Source organism: Paroedura picta, chromosome 2 (genome assembly GCF_049243985.1).
Source record: "Paroedura picta isolate Pp20150507F chromosome 2, Ppicta_v3.0, whole genome shotgun sequence".
NCBI classification, from domain to species: domain Eukaryota; kingdom Metazoa; phylum Chordata; class Lepidosauria; order Squamata; family Gekkonidae; genus Paroedura; species Paroedura picta.
The window spans coordinates 79,019,357-79,046,664 of NC_135370.1; the positions used below are offsets into that span (position 1 = coordinate 79,019,357).

Genomic DNA, 27,308 nt, shown 5'->3' on the forward strand with positions numbered 1-27,308 from the left:
GCTCGGCCTTCCTTATAGTCCAACTTTCACAGCCATACATTGAAACTGGGAAGACCATAGCCTTGACTAAACGCACTTTTGTTGGCAGGCTAATGTCTCTGCATTTTAGGATGCTGTCTAGATTTGCTATAGCTTTCCTCCCCAGGAGCAAGCATCTTTTAATTTCTTTGCCGCAGTCCCTATCTGCAGTGATCTTGGAGCCCAGGAAAATAAAATCTGTCACTACCTCCATTTCTTCCCCATCTATTTGCCAGGAATTGAAAGGGCCGGATGCCATGATCTTGATGTTGAGTTTCAAGCCAACTTTTGCACTCTCCTCCTTCACCCGCATCAAGAGGCTCCTTAGTTCCTTTTCGCTTTTTGCCATTAGAGTGGTATCATCTGCATATCTGAGGTTGCTGATATTTCTCCCTGCAATCTTGATCCCAATTTGTGACTCCTCTAATCCTGCCTTTCTCATGATGTGCTCTGCATACAAGTTAAATAGGCAAGGCGACAGTATATAGCCTTGCCGAACTCCTTTCACAATTTTGAACCAATCAGTGATTCCATGCCCGGTTCTCACTGTTGCTTCTTGACCTGCATATAGGTTTCTCAAGAGACAGATAAGATGCTCTGGTATTCCCATTTGCTGGCCTAGAATCCATTAAAAACTTAGTTAAAATATCTAGGGGATATTCATATCTAGGGAAGAGCTATCTTGTTGTACTGGTTAAGAGTGACAGCCTCTATCTGGAGAACTCCTTTCACAATTTTGAACCAATCAGTGATTCCATGCCTGGTTCTCACTGTTGCTTCTTGACCTGCATATAGGTTTCTCAAGAGACAGATAAGATGCTCTGGTATTCCCATTTGCTGGCCTAGAATCCATTAAAAACTTAGTTAAAATATCTAGGGGATATTCATATCTAGGGAAGAGCTATCTTGTTGTACTGGTTAAGAGTGACAGCCTCTATCTGGAGAACCGGATTGGATTCCCCATTCCTCCACATGCAGGCAGATGGGTGATCTTGCGCCAGTCATTGTTCCCTCAGAGCTCTCAGCCTCACCTACCTTGTGGGGAAGAGGAAGGGTAAGTGATTGTATTTATTATTTATTTATTTATTTATTACATTTATATACCACCCTCCCCTAAGGCTTAGGGCGGTTCACATAGAACATAAACAAAAACAATACATCAAACTCAGTGATTATAACAAATGAAGGTAATAGTAATAATAATAATAACACAATAACAATAAACAGAGGAATAACATTCTAATAGGATACCAGTTTAACAGGCCCATAGTTTTTGCATCCAGTCACTCCAAAATCACCATAAGGTCATCTGTTCTACCAATAGCCACAGCACACACCACAAAAATCACAGATCCAGATGTTCCTGCCCATGCCACTGGGCAAAACCATGGTTTCAAAGCACAAATCCCCATGGATCCTCAGGGTTTTTACATCCAGTCACCCCAATCTCACATTAAGATAATCTCTTCCATCAATAGCTACAGCATATAGCACAAAAATCACAGATCCGTGCCTTGATAGCAACACCAAGGAGCAAAAAGACAGTTCTTAATTATGGATCCACAGGGGTTTTGCATCCAGTCACCCCATACTCACCACTGAATCTCTTATTATGTCTATGGCCACAGCATGCACCCCAAAAATCATGGATCTACACCTTCATAATCTAGTGAAAAAATTATAAGGATCCATTAAGGACCATGTATTTCAACTACTTTGCTGCACAATGACGCTGTGGGTGCATGATTTTTGTGTTGCTGCCTATAGTTTAAGACATGGTCGGCAGTGTAATGGTGGTTATATTTCATTTCAATGTGGAAATCATATGAATTCATGAGAATCCGACCCTTGAACCCACATTTGTGGGCTGCTGTAGTGCCTCGAAATTTTGGATCTATCTGTGGTCCAGTCTATAGTCCTGTCTTCCACATGTGATTTGATACTAGATTTGTTAGAGTTTAATTTTTAAAACTGAAGGATCCATGAGGATCTATGCATTGGAACTGTTTTTGCCCTGTGGCGTGGTCATGAAGGGGTGGATCCATGTGTGCTGTGGCTATTGATAGATGATCTTATGGTGAATTTGGAGTGACATAATACAAAAATCATGAGGATCCATGCTTCGGAACCTGTGGCTAATAGAAGTTGTGATCTTAAGGTAAGTTTGTGGGAACCAGATACAAAAGCCCTGAGGATCCATGAAGATCCACACTTTGGAACCATGTTTTGTTCCATGGGGTCGCCATGAAGAAATGGATCTGTGATTTTTGTGGTGTATGCTGTGGCTCTTGATAGAAGAAGTGATCTAATGGTGAGTTTGGGGTGATCAATGCAGAAACCCTGAGGATCCATGAAGATCCACACTTTGGAACCATGTTTTGGCTCCATGGCGTGGCCAAGAAGGCATGGATTTGTGATTTCTGCAGTGTGTGCTGTGGCTATCTGTAGGAGAAGTGATCTTAGTGAGAATTTGGGGGGACTAGATGCAAAGACGCTGAGGATACTTGTGGATCCATGCTTTGGAGCCATGTTTTTGGCCTGTGGCATCACCATGAAATGAGCCTCTTGTGGCGCAGAGTGGTAAGGCAGCGATATGCTGTCTGGAGCTGTCTGCCCATGAGGTTGGGAGTTCAATCCCAGCAGCCGGCTCAAGGTTGACTCAGCCTTCCATCCTTCCGAGGTCGGTAAAATGAGTACCCAGCTTGCTGGGGGGTAAACGGTCATGACTGGGGAAGGCACTGGCAAACCACCCCGTATTGAGTCTGCCATGAAAACGCTAGAGGGCGTCACCCCAAGGGTCAGACATGACTCGGTGCTTGCACAGGGGATACCTTTACCTTTACCTTTATCACCATGAAGGTGTAGATGTTATTTTTGTGGTGTATGCTGTGGCTATCAATAGAATAGGTGATCTTATGGCAAGCTTGGGATAATCTAGTGCAAAACTCATGAGGATCTTTGAGAATCCAAGCATTTCAACTATGTTACCTGTTGCAATGAAACACCACCATGGATACTGTGATTTTTGTTTGTGTTGCTGCCTATAGTCCAAGAATGAAGGTGGTTTTATTTAATTTCAAAGTAATTAGCATATGAATTTATGTGGATCCAACCCTTGGATCCACGTTTTTGGGCTCCTGCAGCACCCCAAAATTTTGGATCCGTTATTTTGTTGCTCCATTCTATAGTCCTGTCTTCCCCATGCGATTTGATACTACATTTGTTAAGAGTTTATTTTTTAAAAGTGGAGAATCCTTGAGGATCCTGTAGTCCGACGTTTACTTTCTTCTTTCAAAAAGGAAAGTTCAAAAATAAACAAAGCATCACTTGCAGGGCTGGGAAGCGCCCTTAAATATGCCATGGCATCCCCCTGAGTACCTGCCCACACCTTATTATGTGTTTCTGACATCCTAGGGCCGTAACGGTTCGCAGGCGTTAGGCATGAATGCGTTTGCTGAGCAATGAATGGCGCGGGAAAGGAAACCGCTGACTGAAAAAGCCTCCGCAGCTGCTCTGGCAAACGAGCCACCGCCCCTCCGACCTCCTTCTCCTCAATCCCGGGCACCTTCCCGCCCCCTGCTGGACACCGGCCAGTCGCTTCCGGGACGGGAATTGCGCTCGCAGGCTGAGTTCCGTCCGAGGCCTCTGAGTTCGGGTGGGAGGTGCAGGGTGAACGTCTCCAAATACCAGTCCCTGGTTCCAGAAGGGCTACCACCCACCAGCACTCCTAAAGCCAGCCATTAGCAAGGTGCTTCCAGAAGAGAGCCACTTCCCTGGAGGTGAGTCTTCAATGAAGACCTGTTTGCATGCCCCTGGCCCTTCCTCATGGCCAGGGGTCGGTAAGCTCCGTTGTTTCCCGAAAACAAGCCCAACTGGCTTGAATTCCAGCAAGGCATGCTTGAAGGGCCCTGCCTCTGGGGCCTGGCGAGGCCCAAGGGGGGGGAGAGGATTGTTATTGCCCTGGAGCAGCCCTTTTCATCCTTTTGACCATGCAGGAGCCCCTGAAACAATTTTTGAGTCTTTGAAGAGCCCCAGAAGTGATGTCAGCTGGCCATGTCTCCCTGCCATGCCCCCTGGAAATGACATCATCACCCAGACCCCGCATCCTCCTTTCATTCAAGCCCCCAGCCTTTACCACTAGTAGGGTGCTTCACTTCATGTTGGCCAGAAAAAAGGAGCTGAGAAGCCAGGCTGGACTCACATCCATACGGCACCACAACCAAATCCCTCAGAGGCAGGAGGCAGTGTAAGGTGGGACTAGGCTAAGGTGACCAGATTGTCCCACTTTTGGAAGGACATCTGGGGGTACCTGGCAAATTGTACTTATGTTGAAATTTTAAAAAATATATATATGTTTGCGTTCTATGCAACTTTTTGTTGCTCCATAGAGACCAAATTTTTAATCAAGAATCCCCTGGGTCAATGGTGTCCCGCTTTACCAGTGTTAAAATCTGGTCAGACTAGGCATGCAGGGTCCACCCCCTCCCAGGTGCAGAAACCGCAAAATAACATACACTGGGGGGGAGCAATGGAAGCAGCCAGTTCCCTAGCTTGTGGCCAAGTCAATTAAGGCAGCAGGGGAAAGGTCGTGGACCCCCTCTGGAGCTCCTATGAACCCCAGGGGTTCCCAGACCCCTAGTTTGGAGTCCCTTCCCTGGAGGCTTTGGGAGAGTTGCAGGAACCAGGGAGAAGGTCCGTGTACTGCTTGACAGAGGAGCAGAACATGTCTAACCACTCTCCTTTCCTCATGCTCCATGTGCCTCTGGAGTGTTGGGCTCCAGCCAGTGGGTCACTCACGGCCTACAGGAAAAGGGACGGGGGACAGAGGGAGAAAGAAACAATTGGGGCTTATGATTAGTACTTGATGATTTCTAGAAAATGCTGCTAAATAAATTTGAAGGGCTTGGCTGCAAGACTAAATTGACTCTGTCACTCTAATTTATTTATTTATTTATTTGATTTCTATATCGCCGTTCTATATGGCGCAGGGCGGTTTACATACAACATGGGGGATACATGGAACTGCTTTTTGATTTTCGACTCATTTTTATATAGATGTATTGGCTGCCCCTCCCTGGCAACAGGCTCAGGGTGACTTGCAGTGTTTTATGGCTTCAGTGGTTGCTGGGGTTCAATATGTGTTTTAAATAAATAACCACAAAGTTTATTTGTACAATTAACATGTAAAACTGGGTTTTATTTTGCAGATCGAAGGCTATCAGGTATGTATTGGATCTGATTGTGTAGCCCAGGCTTTCTCAACCAGGGTTTCTCGACGCCCCTGGAAGGGTTTCCTGAATGGGTGGGAGGTAATTAATTTTTAATATTTGTTAAATATTTATTGGGTGATATGACCATATATGGTCATGTCAACCCATCCCCACCATCCCAAAATGGCCAGTGATGGGCTTAGAAGGTGAGGGGCCCCAGGTAGACATGTACTCAGCTATGCTTCCCAACCATATTCTGCATGGTTATGCCATTTCCAGGAGTTTCTCGAAGCCTGAAGAATGTTTCAGAGGTTTCTCATTGGTAAAAGCACTGAGAAAGGATAGTGTTGAGTATTGTTTTGTGCCTTTCTGGTCCCCTTCCTGGTCATTTCTGTTGTATAGTAGGTTCGATAGGGAATAAGCGAGGCGCAGTCGTGCATTACAGCTCTTTTATTTCTTATAGTGATAGTGATTCCAGGTTGGAAGTACCCATGCTGACTGGGGACTTGCCTGGACAAGCCCCCAAATATATACACATGGGCAGAGGTGGACACGCCCTTGGCTGAGCCTTGATTGGATTAGCGGAGCCTGATTGATTTAAACTCTTTGGACTCTGTGGTTGGGAACCTGGCAGTTCATTGGCTGTCCTGCTCCATACCCCAAGCCCTCTACTACCTCGCATACACAACAGTTTCAATCCCTATTTGAAAGATGTTTCTCCTAGCAATGGACTCTTTTCCCTTCTCTACGGGATTTCCTTCCATGCCCCCTGCAGGGTTTTACACTCTGAGGGTGAAAATTTACTGGTCATTCCCAGCCCTAGTCAAGCATGCCTAGCCTCAACAAGGGCCTAGGCCCAAACTGGTGGAATGAGCTCCCAGGTAAACTACAGGCTCTGTGGGAGCTTTTGGCGTTCCACAAGGCCTGAAAAATGGAGCTCTTCCACCAGGTCTATGGTTGAGGCCACAGCTGGCCACGTAGATCGAGGCCCCCCCCCCCCGGATATGAGCAGTACATCGTCTTGGACCTCCTTCCTCACCCCTCTAGTAGTGGCGGTTGGGTGGGGGGGGTTTGTGCCATGTTTGGATTGTCATATCTTTTAATAGGGGTTTTAATGGAGTTTTATGAGACTTGTAACCTGCCACGAGCCAGCTTCGGAAGTGGCGGGGAATAAATCAAAACATCATCATCATCATAATTTCTAGTTTATTATTATCATCATTAAGCGGCCACATATATTTATTTGCTTCATTTATACCTTGCCTTTCCCCCCCAGTGGGAACCCAAAGTAATTCACACCATTTGGGGAGGGGCTGTGGCTCAGAGGTGTAGCGTATCTACTTGGCATGCGGAAGGGCCCAGGGATCTCCAACTTAAAGATCAGAATGATGTGATGTGAAAGACCCTGGAGAGCTGTACTGATCTTGGTGGACCAAGGAACTGATTCAGTATAAGGCAGCTTCCTGTGTTCATATTCTCTCCTCCAGTTTATCCTCACAACAACCCTGTGAGGTCAGATAGGTTGAGAATAGGTGACTGGCCCCAGTTCACCCAGCAAGCTTCTATGGCAGAGTGAGGATTTTAACCTGGGTCTCCCAGATCCCAGTCCAGCACTCAGACCACTATATCCAACCGAGAATGAAATACTATTAGGAATACATAAGTAGAAAACAAGTCAGAACCTACCAGGACTCCTGAGCAGCATCTTATTCCCTCTTTGCCTTCCCTGAACGCTCCACACAGCCTTTTCCTGCTTCCTTCTCTCCTCCCTACCCTACAGCCAGCTGGTTTATCTGCCCCCTATCTGCAGCTATCCCTTCTTCCTTGTCCAGAAAAACTACGCTTCAGTTGCATGGTGGGGGACGTGCAAGAGATCCCTCACCTTCCACTGCTGCTCCCTCCCGGCACTGTTTCCTCCTTCCCTCCTCTTGGCAACTTCCCCCTGGTTTCTTCTCTCCTGGCCAGCCCATCTTGTATCTGCCCTGCTATCTTTGAACTGGATGAAAGAGGCCTGAGGAAATTCCCAGCCTAAGGGTATAAGGGAAATTATTCAGTATTAGAAATCTCAGGCAAGCCACATTCAGCTGGTTGTACCTTTTTCATTGTTCTGCTTTTCTGGTTGAAGTACTCTGTGGGTGGTTTCTTTCTTTCCTGTCCCACTCTTCCTTCACATAAACTACTGCCCTCTCCAAGCCTAAGGACATCTCTGCTAGCGCTACAAAATGAGAACTCATTAAGCAGTATGTGCTAGATGAAGCAGTTGGCTGGAATGGCTCAGATCTGTCTTTGATTAGGAAAAAATTCTTCCCTGCCCTTCCAATAGTTTCGAGTTGTTTACAACAACAACATCAAGATTACACACTAGAGAATCCAAATAAAAATCCATTCCAAAGAGTTCTGAACAGAAAAGTAGGCGGAACTTGAAGGAATCTGCCTGCAATTAAACCCACCTTTTTGGGGGGACAGATGCCCTCTCAAATATTACAGATCTATTGTAGGTCTTCTTAAAGGATAGGAGGGAGGGATTCTCACTGGCTAAGGAGGAGGAAAAAGCTTGAGTCTAGTGGCACCTTTAAGATCAACAAAGTTCTGTTCTAGGTATAAGCTTTTGTGTGAACACACACTTCCTCAGATATAGTGAAACAGAAGTCTCTCCACCATTAGATATAGGTATCTATGGCCTTACTCCAGTCTCAGCTATAATTGCCCATCACTTATGCATCTTGACTTGAGTGAACCCTTCCTGCCAACAAACCCCACCCTTCCCATATGTAAAAGTTAAAGTATTTAAAAGGGTGCCATATAGAGGATGGAGCAGAGTTGTTCTCTCTTGCCTCGGGGGGATGGACCAGAACCAATGGAGTGAAATTAATTCAAAAGAAATTCCATCTAAACATTCAGAAGTTCCTGACAGAGCGGTTTCTCAGTGGAACAGCCTTCCTTGGGAGGTGGTGGATATTTTTAAACAGAGGCTAGATAGCCATCTGACAGAGAGGCTGATTCTGTGAAGGCTCAAGGGGGTGGCAGGTTACAGTGGATGAGCGATTGGGATGTGAGTGTCCTGCATAGTACAGGGGGTTGGACTAGATGACCCAGGAGATCCCTTCCAACTCTATGATTCTAGGAAATTCTCTTGCACTATACCTGAAGAAGTGTGCTTGCACATGACAGCTTATGTATTGTTATTTATTGGAGATTAATTAAGGGATTTTATGGGGATTCTTGTATTTTACCTTTTATCTTTTGTAAGCCGCCTCAGGCCGACTTTGTTTGGAGGGGCGGGATGTAAATAAAATGAAATAAATACCAGGCTTTCTCAACCAGGGTTTTATGAAAGCCAAGGGTTTCCAAATGGGTGGGAGTTAATTAATTAAAAAAAATTGTTAAACATTCATTGGATAGTATGACCATATATGGTCATGTTGACCTGCCAACCCACACAAAATAGCCAATGGTGGCCCTGGAGAGGGTGGGAAGGGAAGGGGTCCTGGGTGGGCTATGCTTCCCAACCTCATTCTGCATGATTGTGCCACTTCTGGGGTTTCTCGAAGCCTGAAGAATGTTTCAGGAGTTTCTCAATGGTAAAAATGTTGAGAAAGACTGGTTTATATACTTTGAATAAAATTTCATTGATTGTAAAGGCACCACTAGACTTGGACTTTGCTCTGCTGCCTCAGAGCAACAGGACTCCTTACCTGCATCTATGATTAAGAAGGAAATTAGGTGTACCTGTTGCCATGGAGTAAAATTGATTTATTACACCAGCTTTTATGGCCGTTGGCCTGCAGGAACATAAAACCTGATTCTTCTTGGCCTGCCAGAAGATCCAGTGTGTGGATCATGGCCTGATGCACCTGCTGTTATCATTCTATACATAGTTTAGACCCACTACTGCGGCTCCTATCCTCTGCTGCCAACAGGAACGTGTCCCAGCCCTCCTCTAAGTGCCAACCTTTCACATGCTTAAAGACAGCAATCATGTCCCCTCTCAACCCCCTCTTCTCCAGGCTGAACATTCCCAAGCCCCTCAGCCTTTCCTCATAGGGCTTGCTCTCCAGTCCCCAGATCATTCTTGTTGCTGTCCTCTGAACCCTCTCAATTTTGTCCATGTCCTTTTTGAAGTGAGGCCTCCAGAACTATAAGAAAGTGCTGTATGGAGGCTTTCTTCATCCAGTCGTCCCTGGTTGGATAACAGAACCGGATGCTTCGTTCTAGGCTTGTAGACATTTTGAAAGCAGGTTCCCCTGAGAACAGATTCATTTATGGAAAAAAAAGGTTTAGAAAATGCAGTCACTGTTAATATTGTGGATTATTTTTATTGATGACTTTCTGATTAAGGGACTTGTTGATTTCCTTCCTTGTTACTTGAAAGTGTCTGTTATCTGGCCTTGTTTTGGTGAAGACTCAAACATACCCATACTGAGGAAAATAAACAACTCATAGATTCTTGTTTTAGTTTATTATTAGAGTGTTTATATAGCATGTACTTAGTTTTGCCTCTACTCAGGATTTTGTTGAGCTTGTTGTATTTGTGGTGAGTAGCTTTTTGCTTTGTTATTTCCCCATCCATATGTAACAGAAGGATGAACTAGGCTTATTCTTTTTGCCAGGGTATAGCTTTGCTGTGGGGAGAAAAGGATAGCTGAGTATTATTATTGCTATTCTTGTTGCTGATGATGATGACGATGATGAAGGGTTAGGCTGAAAATATTGAGCCTGCACAATGGCTATAGAGCAAAATGATGGAGCAGTTTTGACGAGATGTTCAAGGACTAAGTAAAAACTGTTGGCCACCCTTTACTTGTCATTATATCTGAAGCACTAACTATGACCTCTGTTCAGAGTTCTAATCCAGGGTTAAACTGTGGTTTGGAATTCTCTTTATATAACCAAGGTGGGAAATTATTTGTGGTTCACATATAACCACAAACCAGAATTCACTCCAGAGCTGGAAGGCTTCAGCTTCTGAGCTTCATGCAAGGAAGGTATGAGAAGGGAGGGGATGGCAATCCCAAAAAACTCAAAGTTTCGTTTTTCTAGATATACAAATAGTCAAAGAAGCAAATCTTCTTTAATTTCCCATGTTAAGAATTCCTTTTTCCTTTTAGTGTGCTGTTCCATATATATTAAGGTGACCAGATTTTAACATTGGTAAAGCGGGACACCATTGACCAGGGGGGTGGGGTGGGGTCCTTGATTTAAAATTTGGTCTATATGGAGCAACAAAAAGTTTCATAGAATGTATAGAACGCAAGAATAGTATTGTAATATATATTTTTAAATTCCAACATAAGTACAATTTGCCAGGTACCCCCAGATGTCCCTCCAAAAATGGGACAATCTGGTCACCTTAATATATAGAAAACAGAATTTTCATGAGTTGCCAATCTTCTGAGCTCCATTTCAGATCTTCATGGAGGAGGAATTCGTAATATTTGTTCAGATCAGGTTTATTTGGGCTTGTTTTTTCTTCCTTTCATGCAGATACCTAACCAATGGCAACAGATCCTCCGAGAATGGCAAATCAAACAACATTCTTTGTTCCATCTTATGGTGCCAACATAATCCAGTCAGGCCAGATCATCCCTGGTGCTGTTATTCAACCTGTTGGAGTAACTCAATATGTGGGCCAGCCGTTCAGCCCTCCTCAGCAGAACCCTCAAGGGTGGGGACTGGAGAAAATGCTCAAAGTAGAGGCTAAAGCTCTGGGGGTAGGTGCCTTTAATTCCTATGCATGTTCCAGGGACTTCAGTAGTGTCCCCATAGTAGTTCTAGGAAGACTAAACAGGTCAAAATGAATTGATTCAAAGGGGAATTAACCAATGATCATCTAAGATGCTTCTTTGATCTGAAGCAACTATATTAACTTTACCAACAAGATTGTCTTGGAGAGGAGCAGGCCAACTGTGTCATTGGAAGGGAAGATATTGTGGCTAAAGGTAACTTACTTTGGACACATCATGCGATCAAACTCGCTAGAAAAATCATTAATGCTCGGCATGGTCAGCAGCAAAAGAAAACGTGGTCACCAAAGGATCCGCTGGCTCGACACAATCAAAGAAGAAGAAGAAGAGTTGGTTCTTATATGCCGCTTTTCCCTATCTGAAGGAGGCTCAAAGCGGCTTACAGTCGCCTTCCCATTCCTCTCCCCACAACAGACACTCTGTGGGGTGGGTGAGGCTGAGAGAGCGCTGATATCACTGCTCAGTCAGAACAGGTTTATCAGTGCCGTGGCGAGCCCAAGGTCACCCAGTTGGCTGCATGTGGGGGAGCTCAGAATCGAACCTGGCATGCCAGATTAGAAGTCCGCACTCCTAACCACTACACCAAACTGGCAGCCAATACAGAGATGACCATGAACCAACTAAAAGAAGCAGAGACAGGGATGCATGGCGAAGACTTTAATATAGAATCGCTGAGGGTCGGACACAACTGAACGGATAACATCATCATCAACTATATTACTCATTCTCACAGATCCTAATTTCCATCCGGAGGGATCCTGCTAGTGAACTACAATTAACCTAATCCTTGCCCATCTCCCAGCTGTATGTGCTTTCTGTCACACAGCATCTCTGTGTTGATTTTCTGATTTTCTGTAACTCTGGAACAATTTCTTAAGTAAATCCTTTTCTTTTTTTTCAACCATCTGGTCTCAGCGTGGTTATTGGCTCTCTGCAATTGTTAGAACCCACAGAGGTTGAAGGGGACCCCCCCCCCTAAACTTTCCTTATACCCATTCTAAAATGATACTGCAGACTGTACTAAATGATCAAAACGTATCACTTCCCAGTTCTAAAGGAGTTGCCCTATCTTGTATTATCTTCCAACAGACTGTTCAGATCATGGTTGGATTGATGCACATCGGCTTTGGGGCTGTCTCGGTTTTAATTCGGCAAGTCTACACTCCTTTGGCTGCAATTGGAGGATATCCGTTCTGGGGTGGAGTATTTGTAAGTACTAAATTTGAGAGCTAGAGTGTTTCAGTGTTCATAATCCTTCAACAGGATTGTTTGCCCAATAATACTGCAAGGCCCCACTGCCCATTTCACAACTGCGTCCTTCTCTATAGTGGTATATTGGGTCTCCATGGGTTGCAGCTAGCAACATATAAAGAGTAAAGGATGCTTCCCCCCCACATTGGATCTGGGACAATTTGGCACCAAAGTCTGTGCTAGAGGCAACTTCATGGAAGATAAAGGTCTTGTTGAAATCACGATTCCTCAGCATGGGCTCCCCCGCCTGGCTTTGCCCTAGCTGCTCACAGGCTGAGCAGCCATCTGCATCAGCCATCCATCGATCCTCATTTAGTGGTCCTTTCCTTAAATATGCGATGAGGGGGCTAGCTATGCAGGTGATATGGGGCATGGAACTACTATAGAACCCCGCCAACCCTAGGAATTTCCATAGCTCTTTCTTGGTGCGGGGCTTGGTGTACTCCTGTAGAGAGGTTATCTTGTCAGACAGAGGCTTAGCTGGACTCATCCCTCTATGAAATCCAGATACCACAATTCTTGGAACCTCTGGTGGCTCTTCCTGCGGTTCATGTGAAAGCCCGCTGCCTTCAGGGCACGCAAGACAAATGCAGCAAGTGCAACTCTCAATTCAGACTGAAGATAATGATATTGTCAATATATGCGCTCGAAAACCCTTGGTATGAGGCCAGGATGTGGTCCACCAAATGCTGGAACGTTGCCACAGCTTCATGTAACACAAACACCAACTGCTTGAAAGTAAATAAGCTGTGTGGGGTGGTGAAGGCCATCTTCTCATAGTCACAGGATTTCACTGGCACCTGCCAGTACCCGTTGGTTAAATCAAGCACTATCAGGTTCTTGACCTTTCCGAGTTGGTTATTCAGGATACTGGTGCATGGCACTCCCCCAATCGCTGTGTGAGGGCTCTATGACATCCAGCTGCAATATCTCCTCTGCTTCACAAATGAGCTCCTCCCACCGTTTCCTCAGGATGGGCCACCAGTGCATCCACACCATCATCCCTGGCTCAGTCTTTGTGTGGTGCATCTCCAACTGAGTAAACACTGATGTCCTGAAGAAGATGCTGTGGCAGCAGGCCAACAAGAGCTGCATGTCTCATCTTTGGGCAGCTGATAGGGCCTCGTCTACTTGGGGATATTATCCTCACTGGGCTGAGTTGACCAGGGCAGATTGCCCTCTGGCAGTTCCCTCTTGGGGATTACTGGATGACACTGTTCAGCTGGTCATGGGCACCATCACTTCAGGTGATTTGTATGCAGCTGCTTCTACCAGCGGTGTCCCTCCCCACACTGCACTTCATATGAGTAGGGTCTGAGGAACCTCCATATCCTGAAAGAGCCCTGCCAAGACTCCCCTTTCTAAGTGCTCAAGGCTCCTCTGCTCACCAGCACCTTGTCCCCCAGGTGAAAAGTTCTACCCTCAGTCCTTCTGTCATAGTACTCCTTTTGATACAGTTGGGCACAAAGTTTCGGTGGGCCTACTCCCTCATGGCATCCAGCCACTCTTGTCAACTGCTTCCCCTGCTACCATAGGGCAGCTCCAGACTGCTCTGGCTCCCAAACCCACTGGTTTCCCTCCATATCCAATATGCCTCAGGGTTTCCTGATGAACAAGAGTTCAAAGGGCGCAAACTCTGTCGAATCTTGGGGTGTCTCCCACAAGGCAAACAGGATGGTATCAAGATACAGATGCCAATCATTTGGGCCAGTTATATGCTGTCTTCCTCAGCATGGTTTTCAGCATCTAGTTGGTTCTCTCAATTAGCCCGTCTATCAGGGAATGGAGGATGGAAAGGAACAGCTGCTAAATATTCAGGGCCCAACAGACCTGTCACAACAGGCATGCCATAAACGGGGACCCACAGTCTGTTAGAACCTTCCAAGGCAGTCTCACCTGTGCGAAAAACCTCATCAGCACTTGTGCCACTCCTGAACTCTTCATATTGGGGAACAGAGTAACCTCAGGGTAATGGGTGGCATAATCTATTAACATCAGGCCCCATGCCTGGTGCACGGTAGAGGGCCAAAAAAGTCCATTGCCACCCTTTTGAATGGGCTCACTATGATGAGCAAGGGCATAAGATGTGTCCGCAGAGCGTGCCAGGTGTTCATCCTTTGGCCCAGCTCACAAGTCCGGTAGTACTGTTGCATATCTTTGTCTGTGCAGGACCAAAAGAAATGGGCCAATACCTGCTGTGGGGTGTTCTTCCCTCCTCAATGGCCTATCCAGGAGTGGTCATGGGCCATGCCCAACACTCAGCTCTGATAAGCTGTGGGCATGAGGAGTTTTCTGACCTTGCTGACCCTTCCAAGCACCACTTTGAACCACATCCTTATAGACCTTCCTGCACCTTAAACATTGAGCACCGCTCAACATGCTCATGGAAACATGCCACAGCAGCCTACCACTGGACTATAGGCGAGGGCCAGAGGAGCCTGCAGCATGAAGATGGAGTTGCTGAGGTCCATCATAGCCCACAACTTCTAATTACCCAACATTACCATCACCAAGAGGAGGCTCAGTTTGTGGGGTGAAATGCAAGTTTGGAGACTATAATCCCACCCCCAATCACATTTCGTCATCTCATTTAAAGTGACTCCATTGCTCACAAGTGAAACAGGGACCCTTGTTGGCTCCCAGGTTTCCCCCTTGGAATGAAGATGTTCCACTGGCGAGTAAGAAGCTGCTTCCTGAAGGATCCCCTCACTCAGGGTGAGAGGGGACTGGAGCCCCCCAATGTGGGACACCTGGGACCCCCTGTTGGGGTTCGGGCATGCACATGTATCCCTAAACTCAATGAGAACTCTTGTGCAGTTGAGGTCCCAGGTCCTGCCTTCAGCAGCTCTCTATCCCCCTCCTTGCTTTCTACCACCAAGAAATTCTGAAACAGGATGACAGCTTCAGCCAAGCCAGCTGGCTTAGAACAAGTCACCCAGTATTGGGCCCTGATCAGGAGAATCTACAAGAGTTGTGCCAGGATTATCACCCCAAGTATTTGCTGGCCATCATCCACTACTGGGTGGCAACATCCTTCAAAGCTGCCAAAGGCTTGGGGGCACTGTCCAGGCTGGTACACAGGGGCCCACAATTTTTGGCAATGAGAGTCTGGGGAGACCTCATACCTTTTTGAGCGTTTGTAGTCCCCAGTGTCCACCACTTCCAAGGCCTTCTGAGTGGCTTTGGCCTCCCTGGTAAGATAGGGGCCCAAGAGGAAGGCCCACTGCCCTTGGGGGCACTAGGCTACTTCTGTCATTCTCTCAAAGGTTTCAAGATGGGCTTCAATCTCATCCTCAGGCCCAAGACCAACTGACACCACCTAGGGGATATGCACTGCCACCTTTAACCCTGGTTCCCTGGAGGACATCTACTTGTTGCCAAAAGTCCTGAGCCATGGCATCCTGAGCATCAGGTTGTGGTTAAATCAGTTCATGGACTAACAGAACCTGATGTTTTGCCAACCTCTGGCTGAACTGCATAAAGTCCATAGCTGCAGAGACAGTTCTCTCCATTAAAGACTCTTGTTCAATTATACTGGCTGCTGGTTTCTTTCTGGCTGCGCTGTCCAGTATTTTTAACTGTAGACTGGCTTGCTTGAAGACTACCCTCATGCTTATCCAGCCAGTTGAGGCTGGGATGTGCCTGCATCCTCCACCACATTGTGGGACCCTGCCACCTCTGCCTCCAGGAGGCCTACTTGAGTCTCTTCCAGGGATGGTGTTCTAGTGCCTTCTTGAGGCAGATGTCAAATGGGAGGTGGGAATGGCTGGAGGGCTCCAGACTCAATCTTCTTGGCTATGGGACCAACATGGGGTAACTGGGACAATGCTGGGGCTGCCAACTAGGCGAGTCTATGGGTCTCAGGTTCTGGTCTGTTGTGGGTGGGCTGAACCCGGGATCCTGGTCAGGAGAGCGGGAGGCTCCAGACAATACCTGGCTTCAGGAGATATTGTTACCACCTTCCAGAATCAAAACTCAGAGGTTCAAGCATTCTATAGGTCCTATAGTATAGGATATGGCATAAACCACAACTCTGTTATTTCCCCCAAATCACCATCAGCCCCTCTCTCACTGGTGTCTTATTTATTTGTTTGTTTGTTTGTTTGCTTATTGATTTATATCCTGCCTCTCGCAACTTTTGTCGCCTCAAGGCGGCTAACAAAACCAAACAGTTACCCCATAGAAGCCCCATTAAAACAGTAACAATACATATAGTAACCCACAAGATGGCGGAAACAAACTACCTCAATACAATTTACAGTCTACCCCAATACAATTCCTTGCGTCTCTAGCATCAGATAACACTTTGATCCAATAGGGTCGAACTCAGAGGAATTCTCTGAAATGTTACATCGCCTTGAACAGGTCAGCAGGGCCTGTAAAAGAGGAGCTCCTCTGTCAGGCATTTGGTTGAGGTCGACCAGTACTACCACTTCCAATCAGCCTCCCTGTTACCATAATTGCAGATTCACCCACCCACCGGGCCATCAGTAAGCGTTGATTTATTGTTCTCCCCAGTGTTCTGTTGTTAATGTTACAGGTATTATTATAAACAGCGTTACTGTATTGTTCCGGTTTGATGTTAACCGCCCAGAGCCTTCAGGGAGGGCAGCATATAAATATAATAAATAAATGTTTTCTGCTCCCATCTACTGGACAGCTGATCTCCAGAGGAGAAAAAGGCTAATTCTCTCCAATCTCACCTCCAGCCCTCAAAGAGATAAGAATCTGTAAATGAAGCCACAAGCAACTGCAGAGCCCAGATAGGTCTTCTAATGCCTTAACCCTTTGGAAGAAGCAGGATGGTTAACTTCACAAGTGACACCTTTAAGCCCAACAAAGTATTATTCTGGGTCGAAGCTTCCATGTGCATGCATACCTGAAGAAGTGTGCCTGAACAGGAAAACTTATACCAGGAATAAAACTTTGTTGGGCTTAAAGGTGCCGCTGAACTCAAATTTTGTTCTGCTGCTTCAGCACAACTACCCACCTAAGCTATCTTCATGGGTTCATCTGGTGCAGGGTACAGTTAAGTTCCCTTCAAGATTGGTATCTTTTCCTACGTCCATGAATAACAGTCATTAATTTATATGGAGAAATGAATACAGCTTGGCTTTAGTATACAATGTTGTCTCCCCTAATTTTTCTGAGCCTCCACATGTCTCTTCGTCTTCAAAACATCCCACACACATCCCAAGTGCTCTATGCACCCCCTAGCTCTTGCAATGATAGTAGCGAAGTGGTCCTAAGGAAACAGACGGATGAGATGATGGAAGGCTCTTGGAAGTGATGTTGGAGTCAGGCATTCAACAAAGGGCTCGTGCAAGGAATGCCGACACAGGGATTTGGAATTTGCTTGTTCTCATCCATGACAAGGGTTCTGGACCCAAAGCAAAACATCATCAGGACCTCCTCTCCACCCGCTAGTAGTGGGAGGGGGGGGGGAGTTGAGCTGCCGTTCTTGCCATGCCGGCAATATTGGCAATGTTATTATTGTTTTTATGGGGTTTTAATGGGGATTTGTGATATTGTTACCCGCCACGAGCCACAAGGGAGTGGCGGGATATAAATCTAATAATAATAATAATAATAATAAAAGGCTTTCATTTGAGAAAAGCAAACCTTAAGAAGGAGAGCTCTGACAGTAACGATCCATGTTGATATAATTTAACATCAATATGTAAAAGGGCTATTTCCCACAAGCACAAGTTTGAGAAAACAGGCAGACAAAAATGCGTGACCTCTGTTACTTCGACATGCATTGCTGCTCAAGTAAGAGGTAGAAACCTCAGGTAATCAGAAGGCCAGATTTTCTTCTGCTTTAAAATGGCACTCGTTGAGCATAATGAGAAAACACACTGTTCTCCAGTGTTCAATGGATAATTATTGATTTAAAAAGTAAAATTAGTGGGCATCGCAGGCCCTTTAAAGCAAGGAAAAAGGGGATTGGCTGCCTGGCTTGACTGACAGGTGGAAGAGAGTCACGTATAAACCACGTTGCTCTCTTCCGCCATTTCCAGCAGCACTTGTGGAGGGAGAAAAGCACAAAATGGTGGCAGAGAAGAGCGAGACAGCAAAAAAGGTGAGGAGGGGCTTGGAGGTGCGATCATATGTAGCGTTATGCAACTCAGCTGGTGTAATGCTATTTTTAACAATGTGCAGAAAGCCACTGTTCTCCAGTGGTCTGGTCTGGGGCAGTCTGAACTCTTGGGTGAATTACAAGATAATACTTTTTCCCCCCTTCTTTTGACAGTTCATTATTTCTGGATCCCTTTCAGTGTCAGTTGAGAATCAGCTGAGCAAGTATTTGGTAAGAGAGATTTATATATTTTCATCTTTGAAACTAGAGCTGTCAACAATCTTTTCCGTATTGCTTATCAATTGATGGTTTCTATAAAGAAAACTCTGCTGTCCACTTAAATAGGAACCAACAGTCCTGTTCCCATCAAGTTCCACACCCTGTCTTCCTCCTATCATCATGCCTCAGTGAACACAACAAGCTTTGACTAAAATTCACCTTTATAGCAGGCCAGCTTGGGCCATTCAGACCCTGATCTGCCCTCTTGTTCAGAGCACAGGCATAGTGGTCCTCCTGTGGAAACTACTGCAGAGTAGCTCTTTCGTTCACAAGAGAAGTATCATTTAGAGCCCCAAGTCACATAGATCATGGAAACTCCATTGATGTTGTTTACCTGGTTTTCAGTAAGGCTTTTGACAAGGTTCCCCATGATGTTCTGATGGGTAAAGTCAAGGACTGCAGATGGGATTTTTGGATGGTGAAGTGGATAGGGAGATGCTTAGAAAACTGCATCCCAAGAGTAGTTGTCAATGGTGTTTCATTGGATTAGATGGAGGTGAGCAGTGGGGTGCCACAGGGCCCGGTTCTGGGTCTAATATTTTTCAACATTTTTATAAATTATCTGAGTGAGGGGGGTGGAGGGACTACTCATTAAATTTGTAGATTTGGAGGAGTAGCAAGCACCCCAGAAAATAGAGAGTTCAGTGAGAACTGAACATGCTGAGAACTGAACATGCTCCCAGACTGACGAGCTGGGACCCACCCACCCCCCAAGCTGGGCTGCCTTAGACCAATAGCCACTATTACGTGGGCCTCCAAGCCCTGTGCTGAAGCCGGGGGCCAGGGGGACGAAGGGACCGGCCGGGGGGGGCCTCCCACACCCACCCACTGCCCGCTAGCGCCCGCTGTATTTTTTATACAGCGGGTTTATTTTCTAGTCTTTATATATTTTCTGAGGATGATATACATTCCTAATTTCTTCTTTATTTACAGTGATAGAGCTTTCCTTTTTTAGCATGGTAAGAAAGCACTGGATGAGAGCAGTGTTTTACCTCTAAAAGTGGCTGAATGTTAAATCCATTCTGTAGTGAAGAAGCCAGTGAAGCCAAATTTGTTGTTCTGCTGGAGGAAAGAATCAAACTATTTCCAGCCTTGACAGAGTTCAGAAAGACGTGTGGGGAGAAGGGAATCTGAAGTCAAGTGTAAATATTTTTCTTTGTAGCGTTTTGCTAGACTATTACAAATTTTATCTTTCTATTATATAGCTGTCTCAGGTGAGCAAAGTGATTTTTTTTAAAAGCAGAATATTAAGTCTGAAGATATTGCATCTTTCCACCTGTAGATTGTAACCAAGTCTTTGTAGTTCTCATCAGAAGGATATAAATATAAAGATGACGTATAGAAAGATGCACAGTCTCAGGTTATGGTCAAAGGCAAACAAAATTTAACCATGACATAAAAATGAACAAAACATAATTGTAAAGGAAAGTATCAGGAACAAAATTATATATATAAAAGCCAAACATATAAGATGTTCCCCATGATTAGAAAAAGCAGTTTAGTTAATAAAATTGTTCCTAATTTTCACTGTGGTGGCAGTGTACAGTGCAGTGCTTTAGAAAGATGCTGTAAATTTTTCCCCAAACACTTTTGGCTGTCAAGCTCATCATCTCCAAAGATGATAATTAGATAGGAGCCAATTGCTTGGCCTTTTTAGTTCATGCCAGGCAACTGCAAAACTGGTGTAAATTGGGTTTCCCCAAAACTGCCCATGAACAGAACTGCTGCTGATTCCTACTGATCCACCTAGTAGTATCACTTAGGACTTAGATCAGGATTTAATGAAACCCTGGGGTTTCTTGACAGCCCTGGAAGGGTTTCCTGAATTTGTTGAACATTTATCAGGTGACTAGAATTAAAGCCCATTGTAGCTGTAAATACAATGGGTGCTAGCATGGGGTGTGTGTGTGTGTAAAATGTAGGAGATAGAGGTAGAAAGAAAGAGCTATTAAGAGGGACATAAAGAGAGAGAGAAAGAGGAGAGAAAAAGAAAGAGGGATAAGAAAAGAGAGAAAGAAATATAGATGGATATAAATTAAGAGAGAGAGAGAGAAAGAGAAAGAAAGAAGAACAGAGAGACAAATATAGACAGAAAGAGAGGGAGAGAAAGACAAAGAGAATGACAGAGAAAGAGAATAAAAGTGATAGAGATGGAGAGAAATAAACAAATAGAGAGAAAGAAAGAGAAAAAGAGTGATAGAAAGAAAGAGAAAGAAATGGAGAGCGAAAGACAGAGAGAGATAGGAGAGATGTAGAAAGAGATAGAAAAGAGAGGAGAGAGAAAGTGGGAAAGGCCTGCTGCGGCGTCTCCTAGGCTTGCTTTGCCTTTTGGGGGGGGAGGGCAGCAAGCTATAGAGATGCAGCCCTCTCACCCGCCCTCCTCCCTGGCTGGCTAAGGGCTGTTGTGGCATCTCTATTTGTTTGTTTGTTTGTTTGTTTATTTATTTATTCGGTTTGTATCCCGCCGCTCCCCAATGGGCTCGTGGTGGGTAAAATGGTCTTAAAACCCCATTAAAACACTCCCATTAAAAGACTTAAAAACGCATAACATGGCGGATGATCTCCCAACCTACTTCCCCATCCCAACTAGAGGCACTGAGAGCATGGGGCGGCATGACCTCTTAAGGCTCAGTGAGCCCTGAAAAGGGCCAGTGAGTCTTGCAGACGCTGCGGCAGGCAGTCTCACTGTCCGCACTCATCTGTAGCTGGGAGGGCTGCCTGCTGTGGTGTCTTCCAGTCTCAGTGGGCCTTGGAGAGGGTGGCAGCAGGCAGCCCTCTTGGCTGTAGTCACCCATGGCTGGAAAAGGCCTGCCACAATGTCTTCAAGGCCCTTTTTGGGGCTCGGCAGGCCCCAAAAAAGCTCAGTGAGACTTGGAGACACCACAGCCAAAAACCGTGGGCCAAAAACACCTGATGCAACCTCTGCAAACTTTATCAGGCCCTGAAAAGGCCTGGTGAAGCTTGGAGTGGCTGCAGCAGCCATCCTTCCTGCCTGAATTCCCCCCTGGGCTGAAAAGGCCTGCCGCAGGCCTTTTCGAAGCCAGGGGGGAGTGCAAGCGGTAACTCCATTCCTCCCCCACCCCACAGCCCCACCAACCTCCTTCCTTGATGGCAGTCAGGAGCACACTGGAGGCGATTGCACCAGAGTGCCCCTCTCTGGGTTGGTGGGGATGGGGGCGACCGGTCCGCAGTCCAATCAGGACGGACCGGAAGTCAAGGCCGGACAGGCCCTGCCTAGTCTGCCTCTGCTTATTTATTTTAAGAGCGAAAACTGTTAAAGATATGATCATACATGGTCATGTTGGCCTTTTCCCACCCCTCCCAAAATGGCCAATGATGGGTCTGGAGGGGGTGGGAAGAGGAGGGGCCCCACGGGAGCATGTACCTAGCTATACTTCCCAACCATATTCTGCATGATCATGCCACTTCTGGAGTTTCTCAAAGACTGAAGAATGGAAAGATAGTTGAGAAAGGCGGACTTATCCTACTGTCATGATGGTCCGTTCATAGTCTGAGGAAGAGTGCTTGCACTCAAAAGTTCACACCTTGCAACTGGGCATTTATTGATGACTGATTTACATGATATTTGAGTGATCTAGATGTCTGTTTAGATGATTGCCAGAACAGTTATGCAGAAAGGATGGAGGAGTGGGAGGGTAGTATAATTTAATTGGACTTTATAGGAACATGCATGTACTGGAAATCAGTTGCATTGTTAACAAGGAATACAGTGAAGTAAGCTATTAAACTCCCAGAAGAGAGTAATGAAATATCAAACCAATATCAAAATATGGAGTCTCTGTTCACACTCAGTGAGCAGGCCATGGGAGGTATTCAAGAACCAACCACAGAGATACAGAGCATATTTCAGTGGTAGATATACTGGAATTCAAACATATCAGTGCTCTTTGAAGAAGCTCAATTGATTTTTGGTCTCTTTCAGGTGCAGTGTAGCGTGGGAATGAACATCACAAGTGCTGTGATGGCATTAATCGGGGTGATTCTATATATGTCGGAAGTGAGTGGACAATACCAGTTTACAGAAAGAAATGTAAGTCGACAAATATAACTAACTAGAGGCAAAGCCCATTGCATCCAGGGAAACAATGGGTTCTAGGATGCACACCTGTACTGTGGCCTTCCTGGGGGCGGGCTACATGGCAAAAGCTCCTGCCCAGCCCTGGATTCTTGAGGCCCTGCCTCAAAAAACTCAAGGAACTTTCCTGACCCAGGGGTCACCAACCTCCAGGTGCAGCCTGGACATCTCCTGGAATTGGAGGTCATCTGCAGACTATAGAGATCAGCTTCCCAGGGGGGAAATGGCTGTTTTGGAGGGGGGCCTCTGCAATGACAACTCATCTGCAGGCTCCTGAAGATGAAAGGGCTTGCTTGGGAGGGGGGAGCTCTGTGGCACTGCGCCCCAGAGGGGTTGCAGGATGCCTATCTCCAGTTGGAACCTGGGGATTTGCCGGAATGGCAGGTCATTTCCAGGCAACAGAGATAAGCCCACCTGGAGAAACGGGCTACTTGGGAGGACACTCTGGCTTTGGATCCAATGGAGGTGTTGGGATGCCAGACTCCAAGTGGGAAACAAAGAGAAATGCTGTGTGGCAGTAATTGCTAATAACAATAAACATCTAGTAATTCATAAACTTGTCACAATTTCTTCCTTCAATTAAAATATTTAATTGATAACAACATTTGCTTGATTGTCACCAGTTCTACTGGTGTATTCCCATTAGTTGGACCTAAAAGTGGCTAGGGGGGAACCTGTTATTGTTGCAGTTGAACTTACATTTGTGTTTTGCAGCCTGTAGGTCTCGGTCTTGGTGTTCTTCTCCTCTTATTCAGTTTACTGGAGTTCTGCATCACTGTTTCAACAGCACATTTTGGATGCCAGGTCGCCTGCTGCAAGAATGATCCGGTATGCATTTGGCACCTTGCTCAGGGATTTGTTCCCCTTATGCATGTGAATAACACATGACTGGAATATGCTTTCAGGGGACTGCCAGGCTGTTGCATCTCCTCCTCCTCAATCTTCAGATGATTTTTGAGAGATGTTGGCACTGGATGTCAGGTCTCCCCCAGCCTGGGAAGCTGACCCATGGGGCAGGGTCATCTGCAGAGATAATGATCACTAGGAGATCCATGATCAGATCTTCCCCACAGTTCGATAGCTAATTCCCCTCATGCATGGCCCCTGTTTGGATCACAGCCATCTGGGGAGGGGAGAAGGATTTAATTCTTTCTTCTACGCATGCTTTTACCTACTGAATCCTCCACCACTTGCTGCTGTTACCTTTAGATGGAGAAGAAGCTGGGCCAAGATGGGTGCTCTGAGGATACATTTGGCAGTTATTTAGACTTTTAAGAGGACAAAACATTTGGCCAGCCACTAACCAGATTATAGAGGTCATTCCTTTTCAGACATTGCTTCTCATATATTGTGCAGTAAATGTGCATTTGTTTCTCATTTGCTGCAAATTAGTGGGAGCACTTCTGTCAAGTATTTCCTGCTTCCACTCAGCAAAAGCCTATTCATTGCACTGTGATTTCTCTGTGTGGCCTACAGAAACACAAGACTAGTTATTGGTGATGCCAGGTTCATCTGGTGGGGAATTGGGGGCACTTTCTGAGAGCTTTATGATGTGCTATGTTGGTATGTTGGAGATGTGGGGGGGTGACACTGTCTTTGGGGCAAAGCTATAGTGTTAGAATGTGCCTCAAACCATAGAGCTTTGCCCCCAAACCAGAGTGGCACCCCTGATGACCCTGGCGTGTTGATGTCATTTCCAACTGACATCCAGGTTGGAGTAAGTTTGGGGAGGGGTTGGGGGTCAAGGTGTGTATGGGGATCCCTGACCAGACCAGTGGACCACTTGCAACCCTAGATTTAACTTTGCCATCATCTCCCCCACCTCCATCAGGGCCACATCACTTAAATAAAGTGATATGTAGAAATACTTTGGGAGGGTGTACACAGTCCTTGAATACAACCTTTCCAGATGTTTTTTTTTTTTTTTAAGTATACACCCCTTCCTCCCTGTCCTCTCCTAGAAATGAATATATTTTGTCAAGCGTAGTAGGCCTGGGTCCAACATACCTTAAGGACAGTCTTGTCCCACATGAATCTACTCACTCATGTCATCTTGAATGCCTTGCTTCAATTACCCTCCTCAAATAGGGCGAGATAGGGGGCAGCCCAGGAAAGGGCCATCTCCATCGTGATACCAAAACACTGGCACTCCTTCCCCTGGGAGATTCTTCTCTCCATCTATTGGTGTTTTTTCCTGCAGGTCAAGAGTTTTTTGTTTTATCTGGCATACCTCCAGAAATGGCTGTACTCATGTTTTTTTTTAACGTGTTTTAGTAGAATTTATAATTTTACCTGTATTATTTACCTTTTCAGTTGTTTCAATGATTTTTTTGTTCACTACCTTTTGGACTGGGGAAGGGAATGGCAAACCACCCTGTATTGAATCTGCCAAGAAAATGCTAGAGGGCGTCACCCCAAGGGTCAGACATGACCCAGTGCTTGCACAGGGGACATGACCCGGTGCTTGCACCCTTGCACCCCAAGGGTCAGACATGACCCAGTGCTTGCACTGTCCAAATTACTTTTGGACAGTAATTGGGCCCAAAGGCAGCATTCAAATGTTTTAAATAAGTAAATATTTGTGTTTTTTTCAGACCATGGTTCTTGTGCCCTACACAGTCAATAGTGGCGTGGCTTATCCAGGAGGGAATCCGGCTCCTCCTGTGGCTCATGCTGAAGGCAATCCGGCTCCTCCAGCCTATGAGAATGATTGTCCAAAATGAGAGGCTCAGTCAAGAACTGAAGAGAGGAGTCTTGCCAGCAACCGTCTCTCTAATCAAAATGCAATTGGAACATAAGCCGTGCCTTAAAACATAAGCCGTGCCTTAAAACATTCAAATAAAGGTTTACCTTTTTATCTGGTGCTTGAAACTGCTGTAAAGCTTTCATGAAGCTTTACTTGCACATCTTTTCTGCATCTGTTTTTCAGGTCCCAAGTCTTTCAAGGCCAAAAGATTGGGTGTGTGTTTGTTATATGCTGCCTGGTTGCTTCCAACTGATGGTGACCCTACGAATTAACAACCTCCAAGCAGCCTTGCAATCTTCCTCTTTTCTTCCTGCCTCAACTTTTCCTAGCACTATTGTCTCTTCCCGTGGGCCTTGTCTTCTCATGATGCAACCAAAAGTTTGGGTTAGAAGGAAAACTTAGAAGGCAACCCTTACAAATAACTGTGCGAAGAGCATACCACTTCACTGCCACAACCAAAAGCCAGATTTTACAGTAGATACAGTTATGCTATTTTGCAGGACTTTCCCAGGCATGACAATGGTGGTCCTGTTTACTCTGCTACATCCAAAGGCCAACCCTTGTCTCCTGAGGCAAGACTTTCACCAAGGAGATGTCACCTCAGAGCACCAAGTGACATTCAAGTCTTGCCCGACTTCCCTTTAACAGGCAGCCATGGCCCCCCTTGTGCATCTTGCCAGTGGTGTTTTGTGTATCTCTGCAGTCCTCTCGATCATTTCAACATCTCACACCATGTCCACATGTTCAGCCTGACTATGATTAGTTTTGCTTGCTGTTCTCTCCTCAACCACCTGATGGTGCTGTTGGTTTTTGAATTCTGCCCACAAGGGGGCAGTAGATTAAGCCAGATGATGTGCTTCCAGCCTACTTTGATAATTTATATTTACTTTTAATTGCTACGTTACATTCATTGTTTTCAGCAATCAGGAAAAAATTAAAGAGGTGAACAGAAATACATTGAAGTACATGTGCTAAATGAAGCTTTATTAACAAATGATCCATTGTATGGCTTTCAGTTCTGGGGTCAATTAAAGCAGACTCAAAACCTTTTCAGAGGTCAGCAGGCAGAGGTGCAATCTGGGAAGAAAAGAGTGCGCTCAGCAGTTGGTCCCACCCTGTCAGATATTGAGCCTCTTTGGCCATTCGTTCCTTCTGTATTTTCTTATATAGGACCTCTCTTCTCTCTCTTACCTGGGCTTGGAACTGTAAATCTTTTTGAAGTCAATCTGTTCACTGTATGTTCAAATGTACATACATGAATATGTTGTGAAAGATGTGCTTGTTTTTGTAAGTAAAATTTATTTCTCTTATTATCATTGCAGTTAGATCATCTTTGTAATTTGTTTGAACAGCATTTCTTCCTTAACCTGAAAATGTGGAGGATCAGGATACTTTGTAAAGCTTCTGTAATTCCAAGGCAAATGATTCTTTTTCTTGTTGTTTTACCAAATACATACTTAGAGGGTTATATTTGAAGTGACATTAGAATCATTTTGTCATGTGCTGCGTTTTGGCTCGTGTCAATTGTTTTAGTTATCCACCAGACTGGAGATGTACTTCTGGTTAGCACCCTTCCTTGCCTTTTTAATGCCTTATCAGTTTGTTCCCAGCTAGAATGTAAACATTGCCATGCCGTGGCCTGACACCGGGTTGTGATTTAGATGAAATCTTTTCATTTTCCTGGACCAAACGGATCCATTGTAGGAACAGAATTTCTTGCTCAAAATATGCCGGAATGGCATATAATAATCTGGGGGGCTTGGGGATGGCAGTCTAATTGGCCTGTTATTTCAAAACAAAATTGTCTATGACAATGCTTCTGCCTGAACATGATTTTCTTTTGTCCCTGCCTGCTTTTTTTCAATAAAGACTAACTTCAGTTTTA

General features: G+C 45.4%; 1 protein-coding gene across 2 annotated transcripts; it reads left to right on the plus strand.

Annotated features, from left to right (window-relative positions):
• Positions 1-3,555: 3,555 nt before the first annotated feature.
• Positions 3,556-27,308, plus strand: LOC143829752 (membrane-spanning 4-domains subfamily A member 12-like). 2 transcript variants are annotated; one of them, XM_077321114.1, is made up of 7 exons: positions 3,556-3,797; positions 10,713-10,939; positions 12,062-12,181; positions 18,477-18,533; positions 22,525-22,632; positions 23,392-23,505; positions 25,272-27,308. In XM_077321114.1, the coding sequence occupies exons 2-7, from the start codon at positions 10,724-10,726 to the stop codon at positions 25,398-25,400; spliced, it is 744 nt and encodes a 247-aa protein (XP_077177229.1). In that variant the 5' UTR covers positions 3,556-3,797; positions 10,713-10,723; the 3' UTR covers positions 25,401-27,308. The 2 variants fall into 2 exon arrangements, with proteins under 2 accessions (XP_077177229.1, XP_077177231.1); XM_077321116.1 differs by lacking the exon at positions 3,556-3,797 and adding an exon at positions 5,221-5,240.

Coding starts and splice junctions, on each gene's coding strand:
- LOC143829752 (XM_077321114.1), top strand. CDS start 10,724: ATGGCAACAGATCCTCCGAGAATGGCAAATCAAACAACATTCTTTGTT. Junction 22,633..23,391: donor ACCAGTTTACAGAAAGAAAT/GTAAGTCGACAA, acceptor TGTGTTTTGCAG/CCTGTAGGTCTCGGTCTTGG. Junction 23,506..25,271: donor CCTGCTGCAAGAATGATCCG/GTATGCATTTGG, acceptor TGTTTTTTTCAG/ACCATGGTTCTTGTGCCCTA.